General features: G+C 41.1%; 1 protein-coding gene across 3 annotated transcripts in view; it reads left to right on the plus strand.

The window, feature by feature from the left end:
* CSMD2 (CUB and Sushi multiple domains 2) overlaps positions 1-25,481 on the plus strand; it is a 1,639,331-nt gene that overhangs the window by 1,515,649 nt on the left and 98,201 nt on the right. For all 3 annotated transcript variants that reach the window (XM_075336114.1, XM_075336115.1, XM_075336117.1), the window contains 3 exons: positions 18,956-19,101; positions 21,160-21,240; positions 21,364-21,477. In XM_075336114.1, coding sequence (XP_075192229.1) covers positions 18,956-19,101; positions 21,160-21,240; positions 21,364-21,477 — 341 coding nt within the window. The remainder of the gene's footprint in view (positions 1-18,955; positions 19,102-21,159; positions 21,241-21,363; positions 21,478-25,481) is intronic.

The raw sequence follows: 25,481 nt of genomic DNA on the forward strand, positions 1-25,481 counted from the left end.
GGAGGGCAGTTTTTACATGTAGGTATTTAATTTGGCATGTTCAATTACAAAAAGAACTGTATTAGTGGAGGCCTTTATAGGAACAGGCTTTTTCAGAGACACGCAGGACTGATGAGCAGATAAACTGCAGGATCGTCCTATTCTAAAAAGCAGTAAAAGTAGCATAGTGCACAATTAGCATAATAAAGGATCTATGGGCAAAGGACAACCTCATATTTTTGGGCACTCCCTGACATTGCAGATACCCAGGAGTCGATTATGCAAATCCTGAGAATAGGTTAGAAAAGTTTTGCCTCCACGGGAGTAACTAAAATTTGATTTTGCAAAGTTTGGACCCTGGCCCCCCTCCACATACACCAACACTCGGGGTATGGGATAATGACGCTGACACTTGGCTCTTTCCCTCAACACCCAGGTTTCCAATGATCTGAAATCCCTCTTTCTATCAGCACCCAGCTTTCCTATGTTATGATATCCAACTTGTCCTCAACACCCAGCTTCCCTATGCTCTGTTATATATCTTTCCCTCAGCACCCAACTTTCCCATATCAGAGCATGGGAAAGCTGGGTGCTGAGAGAAGATGTATAACAGAGCATGGAGAAGCTGGGTGCTAAGGGAAAGAGCCTTTTTCCCTCAGCACAAAAGTTTCCCTCCCCATGCTTGTATCTTTGTCCCCCACCATATATAGTTCTCCAAATACAATAATGGCTCCCACATAGTCTTCCATATAGTATAAACGGTCCCACATAACCCTTCATATATTAGAATGCACCCCCATAGTCCTCCATGTATTATAATGCATTTTCCATAGTCCTCCATGTATAAAGTAGCCCTCATAGTCCTCCAATTATTATAATGCAACTCCCATAGTCCTCTATGTATTATAATTCACTCCATAATTCTCCATATATTATACTGCACCAGATAGACCTACATATATTATACTATACCACATAGTCCTCAATGTCCTGTATTAAAATGCACCCCATAGTCCACCATGTTTTTTAACGCACCCCCATAGTCCATTTATATGGTAGCCCCCATAGTCCTCCATATATTATAATGCAGCCCCCATAGTCCTATATGTATTATAATGTTGCCCCAAAGACCTTCATATTGCATTAGCAGCCCCATATTCCTCCATGTATAATGCACCCCTATAGTCCATGTATAAGGTGTCCTTCATATTGTATAATGCAGCCCCATAGACCTCCATGTATAATGCAGCCCCATAGACCTACATGTATAATGCAGCCCCATAGACCTCCATGTATAATGCAGCCCCATAGACCTCCATGTATAATGCAGCCCCATAGACCTACATGTATAATGCAGCCCCATAGGCTTCTGGCCACCGTGTACTCACTGATTAAAAGAAACCAACAACAAGTACTCACCTCTCTTTGTCCCCCGCTGCTTCGGTCAGAACGTCTCCTGTCTTGCATCCTGCAGTCTCAGCACAGCAGTCACACAGTAGTGATGTCACAACGCTCTCTTGAGCTAAGACAATGAGTGGCAGGCACAGGGGAAGAATGATGATATATGGAGCGGAACGCTCCACTTGATGCTTAATCATTGCTGCTTGCGTTGACGGGTAAGGAGGGCCCAATGCCACTGATACTGGGCCCCCCAAACTCATGGGCCATATAGTGACCGCATGGTCTGCCACAGAACAGCACAGCACTTCTCTCACAGAAAGGAGCTGGATGCTGATCTGCAGGGCAGGCGCCGGGCACCTAACCCTGCGGGCCCAGTCACAATGGTGACCTCTGTGACCGCAGTCATTACACCCCTGTTTGCCTTTACTACTATAACAGCGCTTATACTCACCTCTGGTGCAGGAACTGTTCCAGCAGTATCGGCACTCACTCTCCTGGGAGTCACGCGACATTGTGTCTTGCGTGCCTTCTGCCCAATCAGCATTGGCCTCCTCTCTTTGCCTATGAACAACTTGAACATCAAGAAGAAGTCAGAGCTGTGGCTGCTCTCTTTTAAATATTATCAAATGTATTATTTGTGTTTTTAGTCTAAGAAGCGCTTTTGATGCATTTGAATTAAAATGTCATAATGTCACTGTTGTTTATATTTTATTTTTGTGAAGTTCATATTCTACAAATGTCAGTCCTTCTCCCTTATAGTAACTGATCTTGGTGCGGGTATTGTTTCTTTCAACAAAAAACTGTTCTGGTTTTTTTGGCCCAACCTGTATTTTATTATATAATAAAGAAAAATAATTGCAAGAAGTAATTGCTTTGGCAATATCACATTTGCTTTGATATTAAGTTCCCTTGCTTTCGGTTACGGTGCTGCAAATATTATTCACGTTTGTAAGTAAAGATCTATGAAGTATTTGTCATATCTGATATAAATAAAAGTAGCGATCATAAGAACAGATATTTTTCAACTTGTCTACAGTTTCACATTACTAATTAGATACATATATTTCAGTGTAACTAGGGAATAGTGTGGGAAACACATGTAGACATCTGACAATATTATATCATATACATTTCTGGGATATGTCTACTGTGTATAACACTAAGATGCTAAATAATTTTTTGCCAAATACCTAATAAAATAATATAAATTTGTAATTTTCCTTAAAGTAGGGAAGCATTAACACTGCAAATAAGAAAGCTTCCAGCTCATATGTCAAATGTGTCCATAGGCCCCTATTTACCCTACAGAGACCAATTAGTGAGGCTTTTATGTCGTGTTGGTATATATTGGCATAATTCTTTGTCTGGCAGCAGTTACTCCTTTCTATCTGCAGAGGGCACATGTCTGCTTAGCTGAGCTAAGTGTGAATGTGTGTAGGGGAATTAAGAGCAAAAACTGTTGGAGTAACGAACGTTTGGCTTACAGTTATCTAATGCCTACAGCCTTAAAGGAAACCTGTCATATCTCCAAATGCTATTAACCTGCAGATATGGGGATCATCTGCACGTGAAAAGCATTCTAAATCTGCCCGGCCACAGCACTGAAAGCCTGGCTACCGGGACAAAATTAGCCTCCAGCTTTCAGTCACACTAAGTAGCGGCTATAAGTACGCCCTAGCAGATTGACTAACAGCTGACTTTGCCCTGGTACGCTGCAGAGACAGCTGTCAGTTAATGCTGCGGTATGCTTATAGCCGCCGCTCACTATGTACTGACAGGGGACTGAAATCTCAATGACTGAAAGTCAGAGGCTGCAGGAATGATTTCCTCCATGTAGCTGTACTTTCAGTGTGATGGCCACATTGTTTTAGAACACTTCTTCGAGGACCTTAAAGGTAGCCTGTTATGCCCCCACATGCTATTAACCTACAAATATAGGCTTAATCTATAGGTTAATATCATTTTGGGTCATGACAGGTTACCCTTAAGGTTCTCTGAAAATGTATTTTTCCAGCTAATGGAAAGCAAATCCAGTATCAAATAACAAGGGTTTTTGGTATTTTTCTGTATTTCTATCTTCAATCTTATTACCTATAGAACTTAGAAACTTGCAACAAGAAAGCGTAACATCAAGCAAACATAAAGGGAGTAAAATGTGAGGAGTTAGCAGACCAGACTCCATGTCTTTTTTCTATCTGAATAATAAAGTACTCTTAGAATACCACACTTACATAATGCTTTTTGTTAAGTTTTGAAGCTTGATGCTTAGAATGTAAAGGATGTTAAGAGATCACATACAGTACGGTTTCATCAGGCATCACGTTTGATATATCTTGAAAACCTCATGCTGGGCAGCAGGTGAAGGCTGTGAAATCCTGCCGTGGACCGAGGTGTCCCACCCAACTCTCCTCTCTTACTGCATAGCTGGAAACCTTCAGTCCATTTCTTACTCACACAGAATTCCTGCCGAGCCGATATACCTGGAATATCAAAGCAACCGGTTATTTGTAGGAGAACTTGCTGTGCATTAAATGGATTGGACAGGCTGCTTAACCTATAATATACCAAAATGCCGCAGTGTTTCATATATACTCCTGCTACAGGATTAATGCATGATGCCAGTGAAATGAAAAATCAGTTTCGCAGGATTATTTAATACATTAATAAACACTTGCACTGCCTTATATCTGATAGATATGGGCCTCGTTTTACATCTCAAAGAAATAGTGAACCACAGGGTTCAGATCTCAGTAGTGCAGAAAGATGGAAAGATTTGATTATCAGCTCATTTTTATAGAAAGAATATAAAGTATTAGAGAAATATATCTGCAGCCCATTCTGCATTCATGATATACAGTTCTTGATATATAAACTTACTTACAAAAGTCTACGGTTATGGATTGGTGGAAGTTTTTAATCAGATACACTGAATCTTTCAATGATGTCAACTGAAATTTTTAACAGATATGATTGGTCATACACTGTACATTGCTGTATTGTGTTTTATTACATTGTAGTTCAAAATGTCAACCATATGTGTGGTCTGTCATTGGTTCATGAAAGAGTCTATTTAAGATTGGTCCAGCTGCCTTATTTCTATATAATACCCGAGGTACCAGAGGGAATGTCTTTCTTCACTTAGTATCAAAATGAGACCAGCAGATAAAATTATTTTGAGCCCAACCTTGCTACAGGATTAATGCATGATGCCAGTGAAATGAAAAATCAGTTTCGCAGGATTATTTAATACATTAATAAACACTTGCACTGCCTTATATCTGATAGATATGGGCCTCGTTTTACATCTCAAAGAAATAGTGAACCACAGGGTTCAGATCTCAGTAGTGCAGAAAGATGGAAAGATTTGATTATCAGCTCATTTTTATAGAAAGAATATAAAGTATTAGAGAAATATATCTGCAGCCCATTCTGCATTCATGATATACAGTTCTTGATATATAAACTTACTTACAAAAGTCTACGGTTATGGATTGGTGGAAGTTTTTAATCAGATACACTGAATCTTTCAATGATGTCAACTGAAATTTTTAACAGATATGATTGGTCATACACTGTACATTGCTGTATTGTGTTTTATTACATTGTAGTTCAAAATGTCAACCATATGTGTGGTCTGTCATTGGTACATGAAAGAGTCTATTTAAGATTGGTCCAGCTGCCTTATTTCTATATAATACCCGAGGTACCAGAGGGAATGTCTTTCTTCACTTAGTATCAAAATGAGACCAGCAGATAAAATTATTTTGAGCCCAACCTTGCAGTTAAGCAGAAGTATATTCTTAAAAACTAGACCCAATGGACTAGTGAGTGAATTTAAAATCAGGGTTTTCTTATGTTGGACATTTCGAGAGCCAATGTTCTGGTACTAAGCTTCTGTTACTCTAGCAGAATCTTCTGGTACTCTAAGGGAATCTTTTGCTACTCTAGCAGAATCTTCTGGTACACAAGGAGAATCTTCTGTTACTCTAGCAGAATCTTCTGGTACTCTAAAGGAATCTTCTGTTACTCTAGCAGAATCTTCTGGTACACGAGGGGTATCTTCTGTTACTCTAGCAGAATCTTCTGGTACACGAGGGGTATCTTCTGTTACTCTAGCAGAATCTTCTGGTACACGAGGGGTATCTTCTGTTACTCTAGCAGAATCTTCTGGTACACGAGGGGTATCTTCTGTTACTCTAGCAGAATCTTCTGGTACTCTAGGAGAATCTAGTTACTTTAGCAGAATCTTTTGGTACGCTAGGGGAATCATTTGTTACTCTAGTAGAATCTTCCGGTACTTTAGGAGAATCTTCTGTTACTGTAGCAGTATCTTCTGGTACTCTAGGAGAATCTTCTGGTACTCTAGGAGAATCTTCTGTTACTCTAGCAGAATCTTCTGATACTTTAGGGAAGTCTTCTGTTACTCTAGCAGTATCTTCTGGTACTCTTAGGGAATCTTTTGTTACTCTAGCAGAATCTTCTGATACTCTAGGGGAACCTTCTATTACTCTAGCAGAATCTTCTGGTACTCTAGGGGAATAGTCTGTTACTCTAGCAGAATCTTCTGGTAGTCTAGGAGAATCTTCTGTTACTGTAGCAGAATCTTCTGGTAATCTAGGGGAATCTTCTGTTATTCTAGCAGAATCTTCTGGTACTCTAGGGGAATCTTCTGTTACTCTAGCAGATTCTTTTGGTACTCTAGGAGAAACTTCTGGCACTTTAGAAGAATATGCAGGCATTCTAGACGAATCTTCTAGTACTCTAGGAGACTGTTCTGGTACTCTACAAGAATCTGGAATTATTCTAGGAGAATCTTTTGGTGCTCTAGAACAGGGCTACGCAAAGTGCTGCCACATCCAGTCTTCTAGCTGTTCTACTTCGGCCTGTGGACTAAGACAGTCGAAGGGCTGAAAACAGTGGCCCACAGGCTGCACCATACCCTCCTCCACCGCTCTTGCTGTAACCACTATTTACATCCTCAGGATGCCGACAATGGTGAACATATTGGTGGAGGAAGGGCCGCGGCCTCCATCTTCCATCAATCAGTGTGAGGCACAGCAGTCATGTTGACATCACATCATCATGTGTGCTGTGCAGAGCCTCAGTGAACTGCAGCCCAGAGGAGAGTACCATGGAACAGGAGCGAGGTGAGTATGTAGTGTTTTTTTATGTGGATGGGATGTTTGAATTTATGTAGGAGGCTGTGTGGGGGCTCATAATGTATATGGGAGGCACTGTGGGGTTCATACTGTATATAATGGGCTATGTGGGGGCTCAGAAATGTATAAAGGAAGCTTTGTTGGGGCTCATAAAATATATAGGAGCCTATGTGGGGACTCATAATGTAAATTGGAGGCAATGTAGGGCTCATATCATATTTAGGAGGCTATGCAAGAGCCCATACTCTATACAGTTTATGTGGGGGCTCATAATTTATATAGGAGGCTGTGTGGAGCTAATTTATATAGGAGGCTGTGTGGGGCTCATAATGTATATAAGAGTCTATGTGGAGCTCATAATGTGTATAGGAAACTGTGTGGGGATCATAATGTTTATAGGAGGCTATGTAAGGGTCAGAAATGTATACTAGAGGCTATGTGGGGGTTATAAATGTATATAGGAGACTATGTGGGGGCTCGTAATATATATAAAAGGCTATGTGAACCTCATAATGTGTATAGGAGTCTATGTGGAGGCTTATACTGTATGTAGGAGACCATATCAGGTTCATAATGTATTTAGCAAGCTATATTAGGGCTCTTGCTGTATTTAGGAGGCTATTTGGGGGCACAAACTTTATTTAGGAGGGTATATGGAGCTCATATTGAATATAGGAGGCTATGTGAGGGCTCATACTGTACCTAGGAGGCCATGTGTAGGTTCATACTGTATTTAGAAAATTGTTGAGGCTCACACTATATATAGAGGGCCATTCATAGAGTATAATAGAGCCTATGATGGCACTCATAATGTATATAGGAGACTGTGTGGGGCACAGAAAGCATATAGGAGCCCTTGTGGGACTAAGTGGTGCTCATAATGTATAAAAAAAAGCTTTGTGGGGCTCATAATGTATTTAGCTGTGTTAATCTATTACTTTTAAGAACACCATTGTGGGCAGAGTTTATCGTTTTCTGATATATTTGCAACTTTTTGAAAACTTGGAAAATTTGTGGCAAATGTATTTCATTATACACTGGAGTGATTTCATGTGTGACTGAAACTTTGGTGCAAATTTTAAACATTTTAGAAGATAAGTGAAGTTGAAAGTAAAGCGTAGAATAAATCTTCATAAAAGCCTCTTTATTTAAATTTCCATTGCGCAATCATGAAAAATCATGAAGTTACACCTTCAAACATTAAAACATACTCAGACGCGTTTCGGCTATGACGCCCTATTTATTGCATGTATAAAAATTAAATGACCAGAACTTCATATACATATCAAACTTCTAAACATTTTATTAATCAACACAATGATGTGAGTGAAATACGCTCCTTCTATGCCATTGGAACCCCAAATTAATAAGATTTGTTTGACAAGCGCTTGGGAAATCAATGCAGCACATACGCTCTGTGGTGTACGGAAAATTCTGTTTTATTACATCATTTGACCAGTTTATATAGTATCCCAAACAAAGAAATTACTATGCACCAATAAGAGCCGCAGGGGTATGTGTAGAAATGTGAAACGTCCCCATCCATCAGTATTAGCTGAGTCCTTCGACCTCATTCAGTTATAAAGCTGGGTTTACACACTGCAACATCTCAAACGACATCGCTGTAACGTCACCGGTTTTGTGACGCAATAGCGATGTTGTTTGCGATGTTGCAGTGTGTGAAAGCTATCAGCGACCCGGCCCCTGCTGTGAAGTTGTAATCGTTACAAATCGTTCAGGACCATTCCTAGGTCCTTTGTTTCCCGCTGTGCAGCATGAAGTTTCAGTGTGTGAAGACTTTGCAGCGACTTTGTTAGCAACTTCCCTTTCAAAAGGCTGCTTATCAACGTCCCCAACAAGCAGCTAGGTCGCTCTGCAGGTCCGGATCGCTGTTGCGTTGTTGGCCAGGTTTGCCTGTTTGAACGCTCACCAGAGACTTAACAGAGACTTAGGGAGGTCGCTATTGCGTCACAAAACCGGTGACGTTACAGCGATGTCCTTTGCGATGTTGCAGTGTGTAAACCCAGCTTAAGACAAGATGTATACTATAAGAAGAAAACGGATTGTATTCAATCACAATGGAAACACATCTCATTTTAAAGTCATAGACATTGAACATGTTGTACAACCATCTGCGAGGAGACATCAAACAAAAACTAATTAACACAGAAACTTGGTAGATTTATGTACTTAAAACTAGAACACAGTTAGGTGTGAATATACGCCATGATTTAATCTACTTAATCTAATTCTTCTTCAAATTCTTAATCTAATTAACTTTATGGTTCTGATTTCTGGATTTAAGTCACTCCGATTGGAATCGATTGGTTATTTGAAAAAGCCGTGATTGGAAGGGGCATTTAGTGATTGTATTCAATGAATAAGGCATCATACCTGAAACGCGTCGGCATTCATTTTTAATATTTTAAGCCGCGATTTCAAGATTTTTTATGATTGCTTGATGGAAAATTAAATAAAGAGGCTTTTTGAAGATTTTTTTTCTGCTCTGGACTTTCTACTTCATTTCTCTCACTGCATTACGGGATCCGTGCTCTGATTCTTCCAAGGGTGAGCTGACTAGTTATATTTTTTGGTTCTTTATTTTAGAAGACACTTTTTAAGCTAAAATGTCACAAAACAGTTGAATGACAAAAACAAAGATGTATTTTTTATTTTATGCAAAATTCATGAACTTGTGTGCACCATTTTGATGAATTCGGTGCAAAAAGTCTTGAGCGAGTAACACAAGACAAAGAAAAGTGACTTCATAAAAATCGCAAATGATGAATCTGGAACTATGTGTTCTAAGGATTCATTCATCTCTCTGTATCAGGCATCACGGTAATATAAAACAGCAATAAGACACAAGGCTAGATATACAGATATACTGTGGATGCGAATGCACTATATCTGAAGGAACTTGCCAGTCTCAGCATTGTTTTTCAAACAGAAAGTTCTAAGAATGTATCCTTGGTAGCACAAACCACGGTATAAAAGCATAGTACAATACCTATCTCTGAATAATAATGTGATTGTCCTTCACTGCCAAATCTGATTGCAGTGAGAATATGTCATTATACTGATGTTATTCTTTGCTGAATGCTTTAGATATCCAGAATGCAGAGAGCATCTATAACATCAGCAACCATGTCCATGTTCTACCCTGTGAAGCTGATATACAGTGAATATTGCGTGGGTCCTGGGAGCTGTCAGTGCTCCTATTTTAATTATACTGGATACTGCAGCGCATGTAATCTGCTGACACATATATATGTTAATGTTATGTATTATAGTTAGAAAATTTGAACATGTAGTTAAAGTGGCTGCCCCAGCAGTACAAATTCATTTTTCTAATGTAAGTCCTATGCTGATGAGCTAAAGACTGGGAAACCGGCAGCTAGAACTCCCTAGGTGCTCCTAGACTTCGGTATAATAAAAGGCCCTGCTACGGATTTTGGTAAGGAATTTCAGGTTACACGCCTGGCTTTGAGCTATCACATGATACTTCGAGCGTGGAGGATACATGGTTTCACCAGAACAAGAGTGAGTAAGGGACCCAATGCTATGGTGATATTATAATATGGTATACCATATATTTATTTCAATGTCCCATCAAAAAATAAACTTAACCATGTATTCTGTAAATATATAAGTAGTTAAGTCACCAAATTCATCATGGGATATAATAGATCCAGCACAAAAGAGGTAAACAGACTAAACAGACATTTGGGTTATTCCCAAAAGCATAATATATTCTCATAATAATGCACACATGATATTTATTAATTTCTGCCAATATGTCAGCTTTAAATCAGCCCCAATTTGTACATCCCCTTAATGGATGTCCTTTTAGGGTCTATTTATCTTCCAGTGGCCATTGGAACTATCCTGCAATTTTCCACTCTTCATCAGATATGTACAGTACAGTTGCACTCAGCTGTCTTCCTGTCAGTATAGCTCTGCTTTGGGTTGTGTCTAGAAAGAGCTGCTCCTGTGAAGGGAGGACATGTTAGAAAATGGGGCAGAGTCTTCCACTTAATAAGGCTATGTCCGCACTTTGCTTTTTACCTGCTTTTCCGCTGCTTTTTCAACTGCAGCGTTTAAGGCTATGTCCGCACTTTGCTTTTTTACTTGCTGTTTCGCTGCTTTTTCAACTGCAGCGTTTTAATGCCAAAATGCATGCGTTCTGCTTTTCAGGCCTGCAACACACATCCGTAGAAAACGTGCGTGTTTGGTCCGTTTCCGTATATACCGGAGACAGGGCCAAACGTGCACCAATGTTATTTAATGTTTGAGGACACATGTGCGTTTTTCATTAAGGTCCGTGGGTCCGTGTGCGTGCTACGTTTGTGTCTCCGTTTTGCAAGGAAGCATGTCCGTTTTCAGCACGCAACACGCAGCACGGACCCAATGAAAGTCAATGGGTCTGTGCACACGTCCGAGTGACACGGACGCATCTCTGTTTGTTCCCTGTACGTTTTGTGCTTTTTTCATGTGATGTCGGTCTTTTTCTTTTTCTGTTTCGTTCTCTCCCTCAGTCCGTCGGTCGGTCGGTCTCTCTCTATGTCTGTCGGTCGGTCTCTCTGTCTTATCTGTCCCTCTCGCTGTCTGTCGGTCAGTTCCCCCCCCTCTCTCATACTTACCGTTCCCCGATCTCCGGCGCAGCGCTGCACGGCTGTTATAAAAGCTCCGGCGGCTTTTACTATTTTGAAAAAGCCGGCCGCTCATTAATCAATCTCGTATTCCCTGCTTTACCCGCCCACAGGCGCCTGTGATTGGTTGCAGTCACACACGCCCACCACGCTGAGTGACAGCTGTGTCACTGCACCCAATCACAGCAGCCGGTGGGCGTGTCTATACTGTGCAGTAAAATAAATAAATAAATAATTAAAAAAACCGGCGTGCGGTCCCCCCTCTATTTTAATACCAGCCAGATAAAGCCATACGGCTGAAGGCTGGTATTCTCAGGATGGGGAGCTCCTCGTTATGGGGAGCCCCCCAGCCTAACAATATCAGTCAGCAGCCACCCAGAATTGCTGCATACATTATGTGCGACAGTTCTGGGACTGTACCCGGCTCTTCCCGATTTACCCTGGTGCGTTGGCAAATCGGGGTAATAAGGAGTTTTTGGCAGCCCATAGCTGCCACTAAATCCTAGATTAATCATGTCAGGCGTCTCCCCGATATACCTTCCATGAGTAATCTGTAAATTACAGTTAAAAAACACACACACACCTGAAAAATCCTTTATTAGAAATAAAAAACACTAACATCACCAATTTATTAACCCCGACAAAGCCCTCCATGTCCGGCGTAATCCACGGACCTCCAGCGTCGCATCCAGCTTTGCTGCACGCAGGTGACAGGAGCAGCAGAAGACACCGCCGCTCCTGTCACCTCCACACAGCTAATAGCGATCAGCTGCTGTCAGTCAGGTAACTCACGGCCACCGCTGGATCCAGCGGTGGCCGCGATTAACCTCAGTGACAGCTCAGCTGATCGCGCTACTCACCTCAGTTGCTGTGTGGAGCTGACCGGAGCGGCGGTGAGTAGCGCGATCAGCTGAGCTGTCACTGAGGTTACCCGCGGCCACCGCTGCATCCACCGCTGGATCCAGGTAACCTCAGTGACAGCTCAGCTGATCGCGCTATTGCCTTCATTAGCTGAGTGGAGGTGACAGGAGCAGCGGTGTCTTCTGCTGCTCCTGTCACCTGCATGCAGCAGAGCTGGATGCGACGCTGGAGGTCCGTGAATTACGCCGGACATGGAGGGCTTTGTCGGGGTTAATAAATTGGTGATGAGGGACTTTGTTAGTGTTTTTTATTTCTAATAAAGGATTTTTCGTGTGTGTGTGTTTATTTACTGTAATTTACAGATTAATCATGGAAGGTATCTCGGGGAGACGCCTGACATGATTAATCTAGGACTTATTGGCAGCTATGGGCTGCCAATAGCTCCTTATTACCCCGATTTGCCAACGCACCAGGGCAAATCGAGAAGAGCCGGGTACTGTCCCAGAACAGTCGCATCTAATGTATGCGGCCATTCTGGGCGGCTGCTGACTGATATTGTTAGGCTGGGGGGCTCCCCATAACGTGGAGCTCCCCATCCTGAGAATACCAGCCTTCAGCCGTATGGCTTTATGTGGCTGGTATTAAATTTGGGGGGAACCGCACGTCGTTTTTTTTTAATTATTTATTTATTTATTTCTATACTCCATAGTGACACACCCCCCCGGCTGCTGTGATTGGGTGCAGTGAGACACCTGTCACTCAGCGTGGGGGCGTGTCTCACTGCAACCAATCATAGGCGCCGGTGTTCGGGGAAAGCAGGGAATACGAGATTGTTTAATGAGCGGCCGGCTTTTTCAAATTAGAAAAAGCCGCCGGAGCAGTGTGAACGCCGTGCAGCGCCGGTGATCGGGGATCGGTGAGTATGAGAGAGGGGGGGACACTTCAGTCACTCGGGGGATTAGCGGTCACCGGTGAATCCTTCACAGGTGACCGCTAATCAGTACACGGCACAGACAGAGCCGCGGCATGACAATGAAGTCAGGTGAAGTTCACCCGAGTTCATTCTCATCCCGCTACTCTGTCTGCTGTCTGCCGATATGTAGTAAACGACATTTTGCATCACACACGGACATTCCACACGGACAACACAAACACATGTCAGTTAAGTTTCACACGTACACACGGACATTTCACACGCACATACGGCTAGCATACGGGATACATACGCAGGCCACACATACCATAAAAACGGACCTAAAAAACAGAAAACGGACCCGAAAAACGGCCCGTTTTACTCGGACGTGGTTTTCATGGATGTGTGTTTTAGGCCTCAAGCAAAGTCTATGGGAATTTGGGTTTCTTGTCCGCACTATGTTGTTCAAAATGCTGCTTTTTTGTGGCAGAAACTTGGGCAAAAACTCTGCTTTTTAAAGAAGCAACATGTCAATTGTTTTTGCCATTTGCGTTTTGAACTGCAAGTACCTCGACGCAAAGTGCGGACATAGCCAAAAAGCAGAGTTTTGCCCAAATTTCTGCCACAAAAACGCAGTGTTTTGAACAGCATAGTGTGCACATGAAATCCCAAATACCCATAGACTTTGCTTGAAAAGCAGAACGCATGCATTTTGGCATTAAAACGCTGCAGTTGAAAAAGCAGCAAAAAAGCAGGTAAAAATGCAAAGTGTGGACATAGCCTTAGGTTATGTGCACACGGTGCGTTTTTCGTGGCGTTTTTGTGCGTTGTTCGGGTGCGTTTTTGGCCTCAAAACTGCATGACTTTGCTTCCCCAGCAAAGTCTAGAGTTTTCATATTTGCTGTCCACACAAAACTTTTTTTTTAAGGTGCGTTTTTGAGCTTAAAAAAAAAAAATGGACATGTCAATTCTTTCCTGCGTTTTTCTGCGTTTTCCCCCAATGCAATGCATTGGAAAAACGCAGAAAAACGCAAAGATCAAAAACGCACCAAAACGCGGTAAAAAAGCATGCGTTTTTTTGCCGCGGGTGCGTTTTTGTGCGTTTTTAGCGGCCAAAACCGCACAAAAACACAGCGTCAAAGAAACGCAGCATGTGCACATAGCCTTACAGTGTAGCACTTCAACCAGTAAACAATGCGGTGTCTGTTTGTGTTAAACTAAGAAACTTGATATTCAGCAGAATGGGGTTATAATATAGAGGTATAAGAGGTATAGAAAGTAAAGATACACTGCAGGATTGGGCTGTATATAGAGAGGGCTAAAAGAGAGATACAGTCATATGAAAAAGTTTGGGCACCCCTATTAATGTTAACCTTTTTTCTTTATAACAATTTGGGTTTTTTCAACAGCTATTTTAGTTTCATATATCTAATAACTGATGGACTAAGTAATATTTCTGGATTGAAATGAGGTGTATTGTACTAACAGAAACTGTGCAATCCACATTTAAACAAAATTTGACCGGTGCAAAAGTATGGGCACCCTTATCAATTTCTTGATTTGAACACTCCTAACTACTTTTTACTGACTTACTAAAGTACTAAATTGGTTTTGTAACCTCATTGAGCTTTGAAATTCATAGGCAGGTGTATCCAATCATGAGAAAAGGTATTTAAGGTGGCCACTTGCAAGTTGTTCTCCTATTTGACTCTCCTATGAAGAGTGGCATCATGGGCTCCTCAAAACAACTCTAAAATGATCTGAAAACAAAGATTATTCAACATAGTTGTTCAGGGGAAGGATACAAAAAAATTGTCTCAGCGATATAAACTGTCAGTTTCCACTGTGAGGAACATAGTAAGGTAATGGAAGAACACAGGTACAGTTCTTGTTAAGCCCAGAAGTGGCAGGCCAAGAAAAATATCAGAAAGTCAATGAAGAAGAATGGTGAGAACAGTCAAGGACAATCCACAGACCACCTCCAAAGATCTGCAGCATCATCTTGCTGCAAATGGTGTCAATGTGCATCGGTCAACAATACAGCGCACGTTGCACAAGGAGAAGCTGTATGGGAGAGTGATGCGAAAGAAGCTGTTTCTGCAAGCACGCCACAAACAGAGTCACCTGAGGTATGCAAAAGCACATTTGGACAAGCCAGTTACATTTTGGAAGAAGGTCCTGTGGACTGACGAAACAAAGATTGAGTTGTTTGGTCATACAAAAAGGCATAATGCATGGAGGCAAAAAACACGGCATTCCAAGAAAAGCACTTGCTACCCACAGTAAAATTTGGTGTAGGTTCCATCATGCTTTGGGGCTGTGTGGCCAATGCCGGCACCGGGAATCTTGTTAAAGTTGAGGGTTGCATGGATTCAACTCAGTATCAGCAGATTCTTGACAATAATGTGCAAGAATCAGTGTCGAAGTTGAAGTTACACAGGGGATGGATATTTCAGCAAGACAATGATCCAAAACACCGCTCCAAATCTACTCAGGCATTTATGCAGAGGAACAATTACAATGTTCTGGAATGGCCATCTCAGTCCCCAGACCTGAATATCATTGAAAATCTGTGGATGATTTGAAGCGGGCTGCCCATGCTCGGCGACCATCAAACTTAACTGAAATGGAATTGTTTTGAGGTGCCCATACTTTTGCACCGGTCAAATTTTGTTTAAATGCGGATTGCACATTTTCTGTTAGTACAATAAACCTCATTTCAATCCAAAAATATTACTCAGTCCATCAGTTATTAGATATATGAAACTGAAATAGCTGTTGCAAAAACCCAAATTGTTATAAAGAAAAAAGGTTAACATTAATAGGGGTGCCCAAACTTTTTCATATGACTGTATACTGAAGGATGGGGCTGAAAGGAGTATGAGACTGTGCATAGAGTGGGATGAATGGTGTAATATACTGCAGAAAAGGTCTGCATATAGCAGGGCTAAGCGAAGAAATATAATGCACGATAGGGCTGTATATAGAATGTTTGATAGGAGATATACACTGCAGGGTGAGGCTGTGTACAGAATGGCATAAAAGGTGTGATATACTGCAGAATAGGGCTATATATAGTAGGGCTAAGCAAAGAAATATAATGCACGATAGGGCTGTATATAGAGTGTTTGATAGGAGATATACACTGCAGGATGAGGCTGTGTACAGAATGGCATAAAAGGTGTGATATATTGTAGAATAGGGCCATATTTAGCAGGGCTAAGCAAAGAAATATAATGCAGGATGGGACTGCATAAATAGTGTCTGAGGTGATATATACTGGAGGATGAGGCTGTGTATAGAGGGGCTTAAAGGAGATATATATATGTCAGGATGAGGCTGTGTAGAGTTTGGGATGAAAGATGTGATATCCTGCAGAATGGGGCAGTATATAGAGGGGGACTATACAGTTGAAGCAGCATGCAGCTCCACTATGGAGCAGTTCCAGCAACTGCAGGTATCGGGAACAGCTGATCGGCCGAAGTCCCGGGTATTGCACGCCCATTGATCAGATATTGGTAAACTATTCTAAGGATAGGCCAACAATGTTAAAGTTCCCCTTTAATACACAAACAGAAGCTCAGAAATGAATACTAAAGGGAAATGAGGCTTAGACCATTCTTACAGGATGCTGTGCTATTTAACACTTTTGTTTTTTCTTTACTTGTTTGCATTGTGTTACCCATGATTTATTTTCATTGTATGACTTCTATTCTGATAAATACTTGTGGGCCTTTCCTACTGAAGGTCGAGCCTTGAGGTTGCTGATGGATAGTGGCAGGACAGCTCGTTAACACTAATTTAAAAAGCAAGTGAAGTTAATTGGAAAGGATGGGGACACTGTCAAAGTGTCCCCAGTGCTAAGGCCACAGGCTTTCATGGTGAGGATAGGACAGGAGGAAGCTGGGAGGATGGGGACTTGCATGACACTGACAAATTGCTCACTTTTCAGAAACTGTCACTCGTCTGACCTGAGGAATATTGTACTTCTCAAATTCTCATTTCTGTGATGCAGACGCTCTCTCACATTTATAACTATTGTCTTCCATTTATTCACTGTACACAATGAGATTCTGATTTTGCGTATATTTCTTTTAACTGGAAAAAAATTGGATTTTGTGTGAAATATAAAATCATGTTTCTCCTCCCAAGGAGAGGGACAACTACAATAAAAAGTACCAAATAATATATAAAAAAATAAATTTCATTTTTCACTTACAAAAAAATGGATTTGCAACAGTAAGCTATACTAAAATTGAAATAAATCTGCCTAAGTATTTTACATTTCTTTATTTACTGTAGACAGCTGTGCCATTTTGTAATAACCTGCATTACTTGTCCTGATACTATTATACGGCTTTATAGCGCAGAGATGCAGTCACAATTCTTTTGGTTTTAGAGATAAAATCTTCCACCGTAATGCTAACACATTGTTTATAGTATGCTGGCTATACTGAGTCAAGTGAAGGAAATATTGCCATTTTTCTAGGAACTGTACAATCATCTGATTTAGGTTATACTGTCCGAATACAGAAAAGAAACCCCATGAAATTGCCCATCTCCATAATTAATATGGCTATACATTTCTAATATAGTTTCACTATAGCTAATGGCCTCCACTGCTGCAGCTCCTCAGATATCGTGTTTCCCCGAAAATAAGGCACTGTCTTATATTATTTTTTGCCCCGAAAAATATGCTATGGCTCATCTTTAGGGTAAGGCTTATTTTTAAGGAAACACAGGTTGGGGATAAGTTTCCCCCCAAAAAATCAGACACCCCCTCAGGAGAATCATACTTACTAGACCCCAGGTCCTCCAACGATCCACCGTGGGCGCTCCCAGCAGGTCCTTGTGTGCGCCAGTGATCCTCCCCTGCTTCCGACACATTATATTGCAGTAACATCAAATGAACAAACATACTAAAAAACGTCCGGTGATACTGTACTGCTTCCGGCCTGCAGGGGTACCTGGAACGCTTTGGAACACGAGGACCTGCGGTGGAACACATTAAGGACCTACAGTGGAATGCATCATTCCAGGTTGCTGGAGCAGTACAGTATCACCGGATGTGCGTGTGTGTGTTCCACCATAGGTTCTCGATGCATTCCACTGCAGGTCCTCGCATTTCACAGTGTTTCCTTCCTGGTCTGCTGAGTATTATTTTAGGGTCGGTCTTCTCTCTTTTGGGGGTGTTTGCTTTCTATAATGAAGTGTCCTGCAGTATTCTTTAACTTGTTTAGCTGCATGGACACTTCATTATTGAACTGCAACTTATTTTTGGGGTAGGGCTTAAATTTAAGACTTACTCTCAAATGGCGAAAATTCCTGCTAGGGCTTAATTTTGGGGTAGGGCTTATTTTTGGGGTAAGGCTTATTTTTGGGGAAACCCAGTATCTTAAATCAGTGCTTGGTTTGCTTCACTTTCAAAATGTCCACTAAAAACCTGGGAGGTCTGAGTCTGAACCCCAATTCCATAACATTTCTATTGGTGTATGAACCATAACTGATGATGACAGTGCTTTATGTCAATTATAAGGTAGAAAAAGGCAGGGGAGATGTGGTTAAGCTTTATCATAGCGCTAGCCTAGTCTCTGAGGCGACCACTTTGAATATGGAGAGAACAGGGCATTTATTGCAGATACAGAGGAAGTAACAGCTGTGTGAAGGGCATTAAGAATAGTGACTATACATTAGTAAAGAACAGCCACATTTACTATGGAAGATGGAGAGTTTCTTGTTACTTGTAGGTTAAGATGAAACTTGGCTCCTGCAAAGAAAAATTAAGGCAGTCAGAATATAAATTAAACAGTAAAAGTCCTGGTGTTTTAAGGTGAACATTCACTTTAAGGAGATGACATAGCTATGGAGGGTAAATATGGGAATACAATTTATGTTATAATATAGCTCTTGTTTAACATGTTGAGCAATGCTGTTGAATGATTTCTAATGACCATAGTGATTGTAACAACCTTTTGCCCCTATTTTTGCAGGGATGGTCCCCATCAAACAGATCCTCAGCTGGGTGTTTTCTCAAGCAGTTCCAATAAGAGATCTACTATGAGCTCCTCCAATCAAGTCCTTATCACTTTTCACAGCAATGCAGCCAATGGGGGAATCTTTGCACTGTACTTCTATGGTAAGCCTGGCAAAGTGAGCTGAAATGTTACCTGCTTGCACTTGTTCACTAGCATCCAGATTAACTTATTTATGTTACCGTTCATTTGAGAATCAGTCCTGGAAACTATATATATGTATATATATATATATATATATATATATATATATATACATACATATTTGCAGTATATACAGCAGGTGAACACGTCCCCAAGGTAAATATATTTTTAAAGGTGCTATTGAGACATGAATTTCTCACCAGATGTAAGTAAGGACTCATCCAGTCCTCACAGGCAAAGAAATCAAGCCATAAATGTCCATAAAATAAGGTACGTGTAATATTGAGAAATGACACAGGGAAGAAGTATTGAACACATGAGGAAAGAGAGGTGCAGAAAGTCATGGAAATTCATGACACCAGCTGAAATCTATCAGTAGTTACAAAGCAATCCTGCTGGTTCAGCTAATTGTCCATTAAACAGTGACTCATTATTAAGGTAGCACACAAGAAACATCTCATGATGGGTAAAACCATTGAGCTGTCTCAAGATCTTTACAACCTTATTGTTACAAAACATCCTGATGGCATTAGTTGCAGAATAATTTCTAAACTACTGAAGGTTCGAATGAGCACTGATGTGGTCATAATCCGGAAGTGGAAAGAACATCATTTCACCATAAACGAGCCACGGCCATGTGCTCCATGCAAGATTTCAGATAGACAAGTAAAAATTATTATCATAGGAATTAGCCAAGAGCCAGGAACCACCTATGGCAACTTACAAAAAGACCTGAAATGAGTTACATTTGTTTAAAAAAACAAACAAAAACAATAAGTAATACACTCAACCTCCATGGCCGGTATGCACGCTCACCACACAAGACTCAATTTCTGAATAAAAAGCATGTTCAAGCACATTTAAAGTTTGCTCAACAACATTTAGACAAGCCTGTGAAATACTGGGAGAATATAGTCTGGTCAGATGAGACCAAAATTTCACTCTTTGGTTATCATAATACACACCATGATTGGAGGCCAAAAGGCACTGTTTATCATCCCAAAGACACCCTACCAACAGTGAAGTTTGGAGGTGGGAATATCATGGTATGGGGCTGTTTTTCAGCATACAGAACTTGCAAACTTTGGGTAATTGAAGCCTGGATGAATGGACAAATGTACTGAGACATTCCTGATAAAAAATCTGCTGCCATCTTCCAGGATGATGAAGATGAAACGAAGTTGGACATTTAAGCAAGATAATGATCCTAAACACACAGCCAAGGAAACTCTGAGTTGGTTTCAGAGAAAAAAAAATTAAGCTGCTAGAATTGCCCAGCCAATCACCTGATCTGAATCCAATGGAAAATGTATGGAAGGAACTGAGGCTCAGAGTTCATAGAAGGAGCTCATGGAACTAATAGGATTTGTTTTTTTGTACATTTCTTTTTTCATATGTTCAATTGTCATTTGTCATTATTATTACACATAACTTATAGGCATGTATAGTTTGATTTCTTTGCTTGTTTAGATTGGATGGGTTGTTACAGACATCTGGGGAGAAATTCGTGTGATAGCGCCTTTAGAAATAGATATACTTAGAAAATTGGTGACATGTTCAATAGGTATTTCACCTGCTGGATAGATAGATAGATAGATAGATAGATAGATAGATAATGGATGGATAATGGATAGATAGATAGATAGATAATGGATAGATAGATAGATAGATAGATAGATACTGTAGATAGATAGATAGATAGATAGATAATGGATAGATAATGGATAGATAATGGATAGATAGCTATAGCTAGATAGATATAGATTTAACTTAGAATGTTCTCCATGTGCTGGTATCCCATGGCATTTTCAGAAAGTGTCTGCCTGCATGCCTATTTTTACATGTCGTTATATGGATCATATTTATCATTCATTCATGATCACCATCAATATTTTATGTGTATTATTGAACTATTGTTCTGGTCTGTAACCTTCTTCTGTAGCATCATTTTGACTGTCAGGCAGCCTTCATAAAGGGCAGTCTGATTGACATCATATTATGATTTCTTTCTATGACAGGATACCGACTTCGTAAATGTAAACCTCCGATAACTGTGCCAAATGGGGAGGTTTTGTCAGGTAGTGAGGAGTTTCTAATGGGTGAGTATCCATGATGATTTGGTGGTACAATATGTCAGGTTAATGACTTTTATGAATTGGGGAATTCTAATATTACATAATATTTCCTAAATGATAGCATCTTTTATTAATCCTATACCCTAGGTGATATTGTACGTTACAAATGCCTCCCAGGGTTCACATTGATGGGACCAGAAATTTTGATATGCCGACTTGGAACTCACTTGCAGTTTGAAGATCCTCCTCCAACCTGTGAAGGTAATGTGATTTAAGGATGACTATAATGGACATTCTTCATAAGTACATATGATTCAGCAATGTGACCATTTGTGAAGGAATCCTGCTATGCGTCTTTACTTGTACAAGATCTAAATTGCCCTTTATACTGCAATATTATCACTAAGGGCATTCCTAGGAACATTTGTTTCACAATAATCTTGCAATCTGGACATTCTGTCAATCATTCAGTGACTGAGCAAAATGTTTGTTCATTTGGTGGAATGCGCATAAAGATCATCAATCTTGGTAGCACATTTTCCAGTGCAAACAGGGCCTGTGCTGCCAAGAATAATGGCAGCTTATGCGCATTGAACAAGTAGCCAATCGGCGATTGTTTGGTGCTGTTGGTCAGTTCATGTAAATGGACCTTTAGTTCCAATCATCATTGTAAATCCTATTCTAATTGCGAGATCATTGATTGACTGTATTCACACACTGTGATTTGCAGCTCTAATAACCAAGTTTTAGAAACTCTTAAGGCCGCTTTACAAGCGACATCGCTAGCGATGTCGCTAGCAATCGCATTCGCACCCGTCATTTGTGCGTCATGGGCAAATCGCTGCCCGTGGCGAACAATATTGCTAGGACGCGTCAAACGGACTTACCTTCCTAGCGACGTCGCTGTGGGCGGCGAACAACCTCTTTTTTAAGGGGGCGGTTCGTGTGGTGTCACAGCGACGTCAATCGGTGGGCCACCAATAGAAGCGGAGGGGCGGAGAGCAGCCGCATTCACGTCACTCCCACCTCGTTGCTGAAGGACGCAGGAGCGCTGTTGTTAGTCGTTCCTGGGATGTCACACGTAGCGATGTGTGCTGCCTCAGGAACGACGAACAACCTGCATCCAAAATGAGCAACGATATTTGGGAAATGAACGATGTGTCAACAATCAATGATTTTTGCTGTTTTTTGGATTGTTAGCAATCGCTCGTAGGTGTCACAGGCAACAACATCACTAACGACGCCGTATGTGCGTCACGAATTCCGTAACCCCAAAGATATCTCGTTAGCGATGTCGTTGCGTTTACAGCGGCCTTTAAAGATATGTACATTCAATAGTTGATATTCTTTACATTTTTTATTAACTTAGCCTCAAATCATAGACTCTTAAGGCCACTTTACACACAGCGACATCGCTAGCAATGTGACTGGTGAAAGCACCCACCCCCGTCAGTTGTGCATCATGGGCAAATCGCTGCCTGTGGCGCACAACATCGTTGGTCCCCGTCACTCATACTTACCTGCCTAGCGACGTCACTGTGGCCGGCGAACCGCCTCATTTCTAAGGGGGAGGTTCATTCGGCATCACAGCGGCGTCACTAAGCGGCCGCCCAATAGAAGTGGAGGGGCGGAGATGAGCGGCCGTAACATCCCGCCCACCTCCTTCCTTCCTCATTGCCGGCGGCCGCAGGTATGATGTTGTTCCTCGTTCTTGCAGTGTCACACATAGCGATGTGTGCTGCCACAGGAATGAGGAACAATCTGCGTCCTGCAACAGCAACGATATTTGAGAATAGAACAAAGTGTCCACGATAAACGATTAGGTGAGTAATTTTGATCGTTAGCGGTCGTTCGTGCGTTTCACATGCAACGACGTCGCTAACGAGGCCGGATGTGCGTCACGAATTCCGTGATCCCAATGACATCTCGTTAGCGATGTCGTTGCGTGTAAAGCCCCCTTTAAGCATTACCAAAGCTTGAGCAACCACACAGGGATCTACAACTGAAGTCTTCCACATCATATGACTATCCAAAACGTTTGATTTGAGCTGATTGCTATATTGCAATGTACAAGAAATGGTGAATAATATACCTCGATCAATATAAGGCTTAGTTCAGATGACCATCAAAAACAATCTTCCTATTTTCAACTAGAAATAAACTGTTAAATTTTCATCTGTATTGGGATCAATATGGCATTCAAAACTTGTATGAAATTTCAAAAACTAAAAACAGTTTTCCTTAATAATAATTGCAATGTATCTGTAAAAATACAGTCTTGACATCCAAATTGAATAACATTGGTGCTATCTGTGTGAAGTCCATTTTTTCCACGTCCAGCACTTAGAAAGAAAATATCGTTGTGTGAATGTAGCATAACAGAGAGAACTGTGTGGTTCCACTTCTCAGAAAAAAATATTTTGCTACATTTTATACAATCATATTGTTTTAGTTTTAACAATAGATATACTGTAACTCACATTTTGCAAACTTTCAATACAACAATATTAATAATGCAAATAATGCAAATATGATAAATATCTAGCACCATTTAAAGGGAATCTATCACAAGGTTATTGCTACCCCCATCTGATAGCAGCATAATGTTAGAGCTAGAGACCCTGATTCCATCGATGTGTCACTTACTGAGCAGTTTGCTGTAATTTTGATAAAATTAATGTTCTCTCTGTGGCACATCTAGCAGTTATACAGAATTAATAAATATGCTGGACTACCTGGCAGCAGCTCAAGTAGCCCTCTAATGATAATCTACTGCTGATTAATCAGTGATTTTATCAAAACTACACTAAGCAGCCCAGTAAGTGACACACGGCTGGTATCAGGATGTCTATCCCTACATTATGCTGCTCTCAGATTAGGTGGCAAAAACCTGGTGAAAGATTCTCTTTAATTCCCTTTAAAGTTTCTGAAACTATAGAGTTCTTAGCAACGCCAACATTAATAACTAGCAAACCTGGCAGATGATTGTGTCAGCTAAGCATTAGGGACCCATGAGGATTTAGGTAAACATGTGTTATGTTTTTTATTCTTAGTGTGAGATAGATAAGGGAGCAGTATGCCTCACATACACCTAGAGAGTGCCTAGTTTACTTCTTATACAGTCATGGCCAAACGTTTTGAGAATGACACCAAAATTAAATTTTCACATGATCTGTTGCCATCTGCTTTTTAATTGTGTTTGTCTGATGTTTACATCACATACAGAAATATAATTGCAATCATATTATGAGTACCAAAAGGTTATATTGACAGTTAGAATGAGTTAATGCAGCAAGTCAATATTTGCAGTGTTGACCCTTCTTCTTCAGGACCTCTGCAATTCTCCCTGGCATGCTCTCAATCAACTTCTGGATCAAATCCTGACTGATAGCTGTCCATTATTGCATAAGCAATGCTTGCATTTTGCCAGAATTTGTTGGTTTTTGTTTGTCCACCCGTCTCTTGATGATTGCCCACAAGTTCTCAATGGGATTAAGATCTGGGGAGTTTCCAAGCCATGGACCCAAAATCTCTATGTTTTGTTCCATGAGCCATTTAGTGATCACCTTTGCTTTATGGCAAGGTGCTCCATCATGCTGGAAAAGGCATTGTTGGGTGCCAAACTGCTCTAGGACATTTGGGAGAAGTTGCTCTTGGAGGACATTCTGGTACCATTCTTTATTCATGGCTGTGTTTTTAGGCAAGACTGTGAGTGAGCCGATTCCCTTGGCTGAGAAGCAACCCCACACATGAATCGCTTCAGGATGCTTAACAGTTGGCATGAGACAAGACTGGTGGTAGCGCTCACCTTTTCTTCTCCTAATAAGCTGTTTTCCAGATGTCCCAAACAATCGAAAAGGGGATTCATCTGAGAAAATGACTTTACCCCAGTCCTCAGCAGTCCACTCCCTGTACCTTTTGCAGAATATCAGTCGGTCCCTGATGTTTTTTCTGGAGAGAAGTGGCTTCTTTGCTGCCCTCCTTGAAACCAGTCCTTGCTCAAGCAGTCTCCACCTCACAGTGCGTGCAGAGGCACTCACACCAGCCTGCTGCCATTGCTGAGCTAGCTCGGCACCTCTAGTAGTCCGATCCCGCAGCTGAAACAGTTTTAAGATATGGTCCTGGCGTTTGCTGGTCCTTCTTGGGCGCCCTGGAGCCTTTTTGGCAACAATGGAAGCTCTCTCCTTGAAATTCTTGATGATGTGATAGATTGTTGACTGAGGTGCAATCTTTGTAGCTGCGATACTCTTCCCTGTTAGGCCATT

Source organism: Anomaloglossus baeobatrachus, chromosome 2 (genome assembly GCF_048569485.1).
Source record: "Anomaloglossus baeobatrachus isolate aAnoBae1 chromosome 2, aAnoBae1.hap1, whole genome shotgun sequence".
In the NCBI taxonomy this organism is placed as follows: domain Eukaryota; kingdom Metazoa; phylum Chordata; class Amphibia; order Anura; family Aromobatidae; genus Anomaloglossus; species Anomaloglossus baeobatrachus.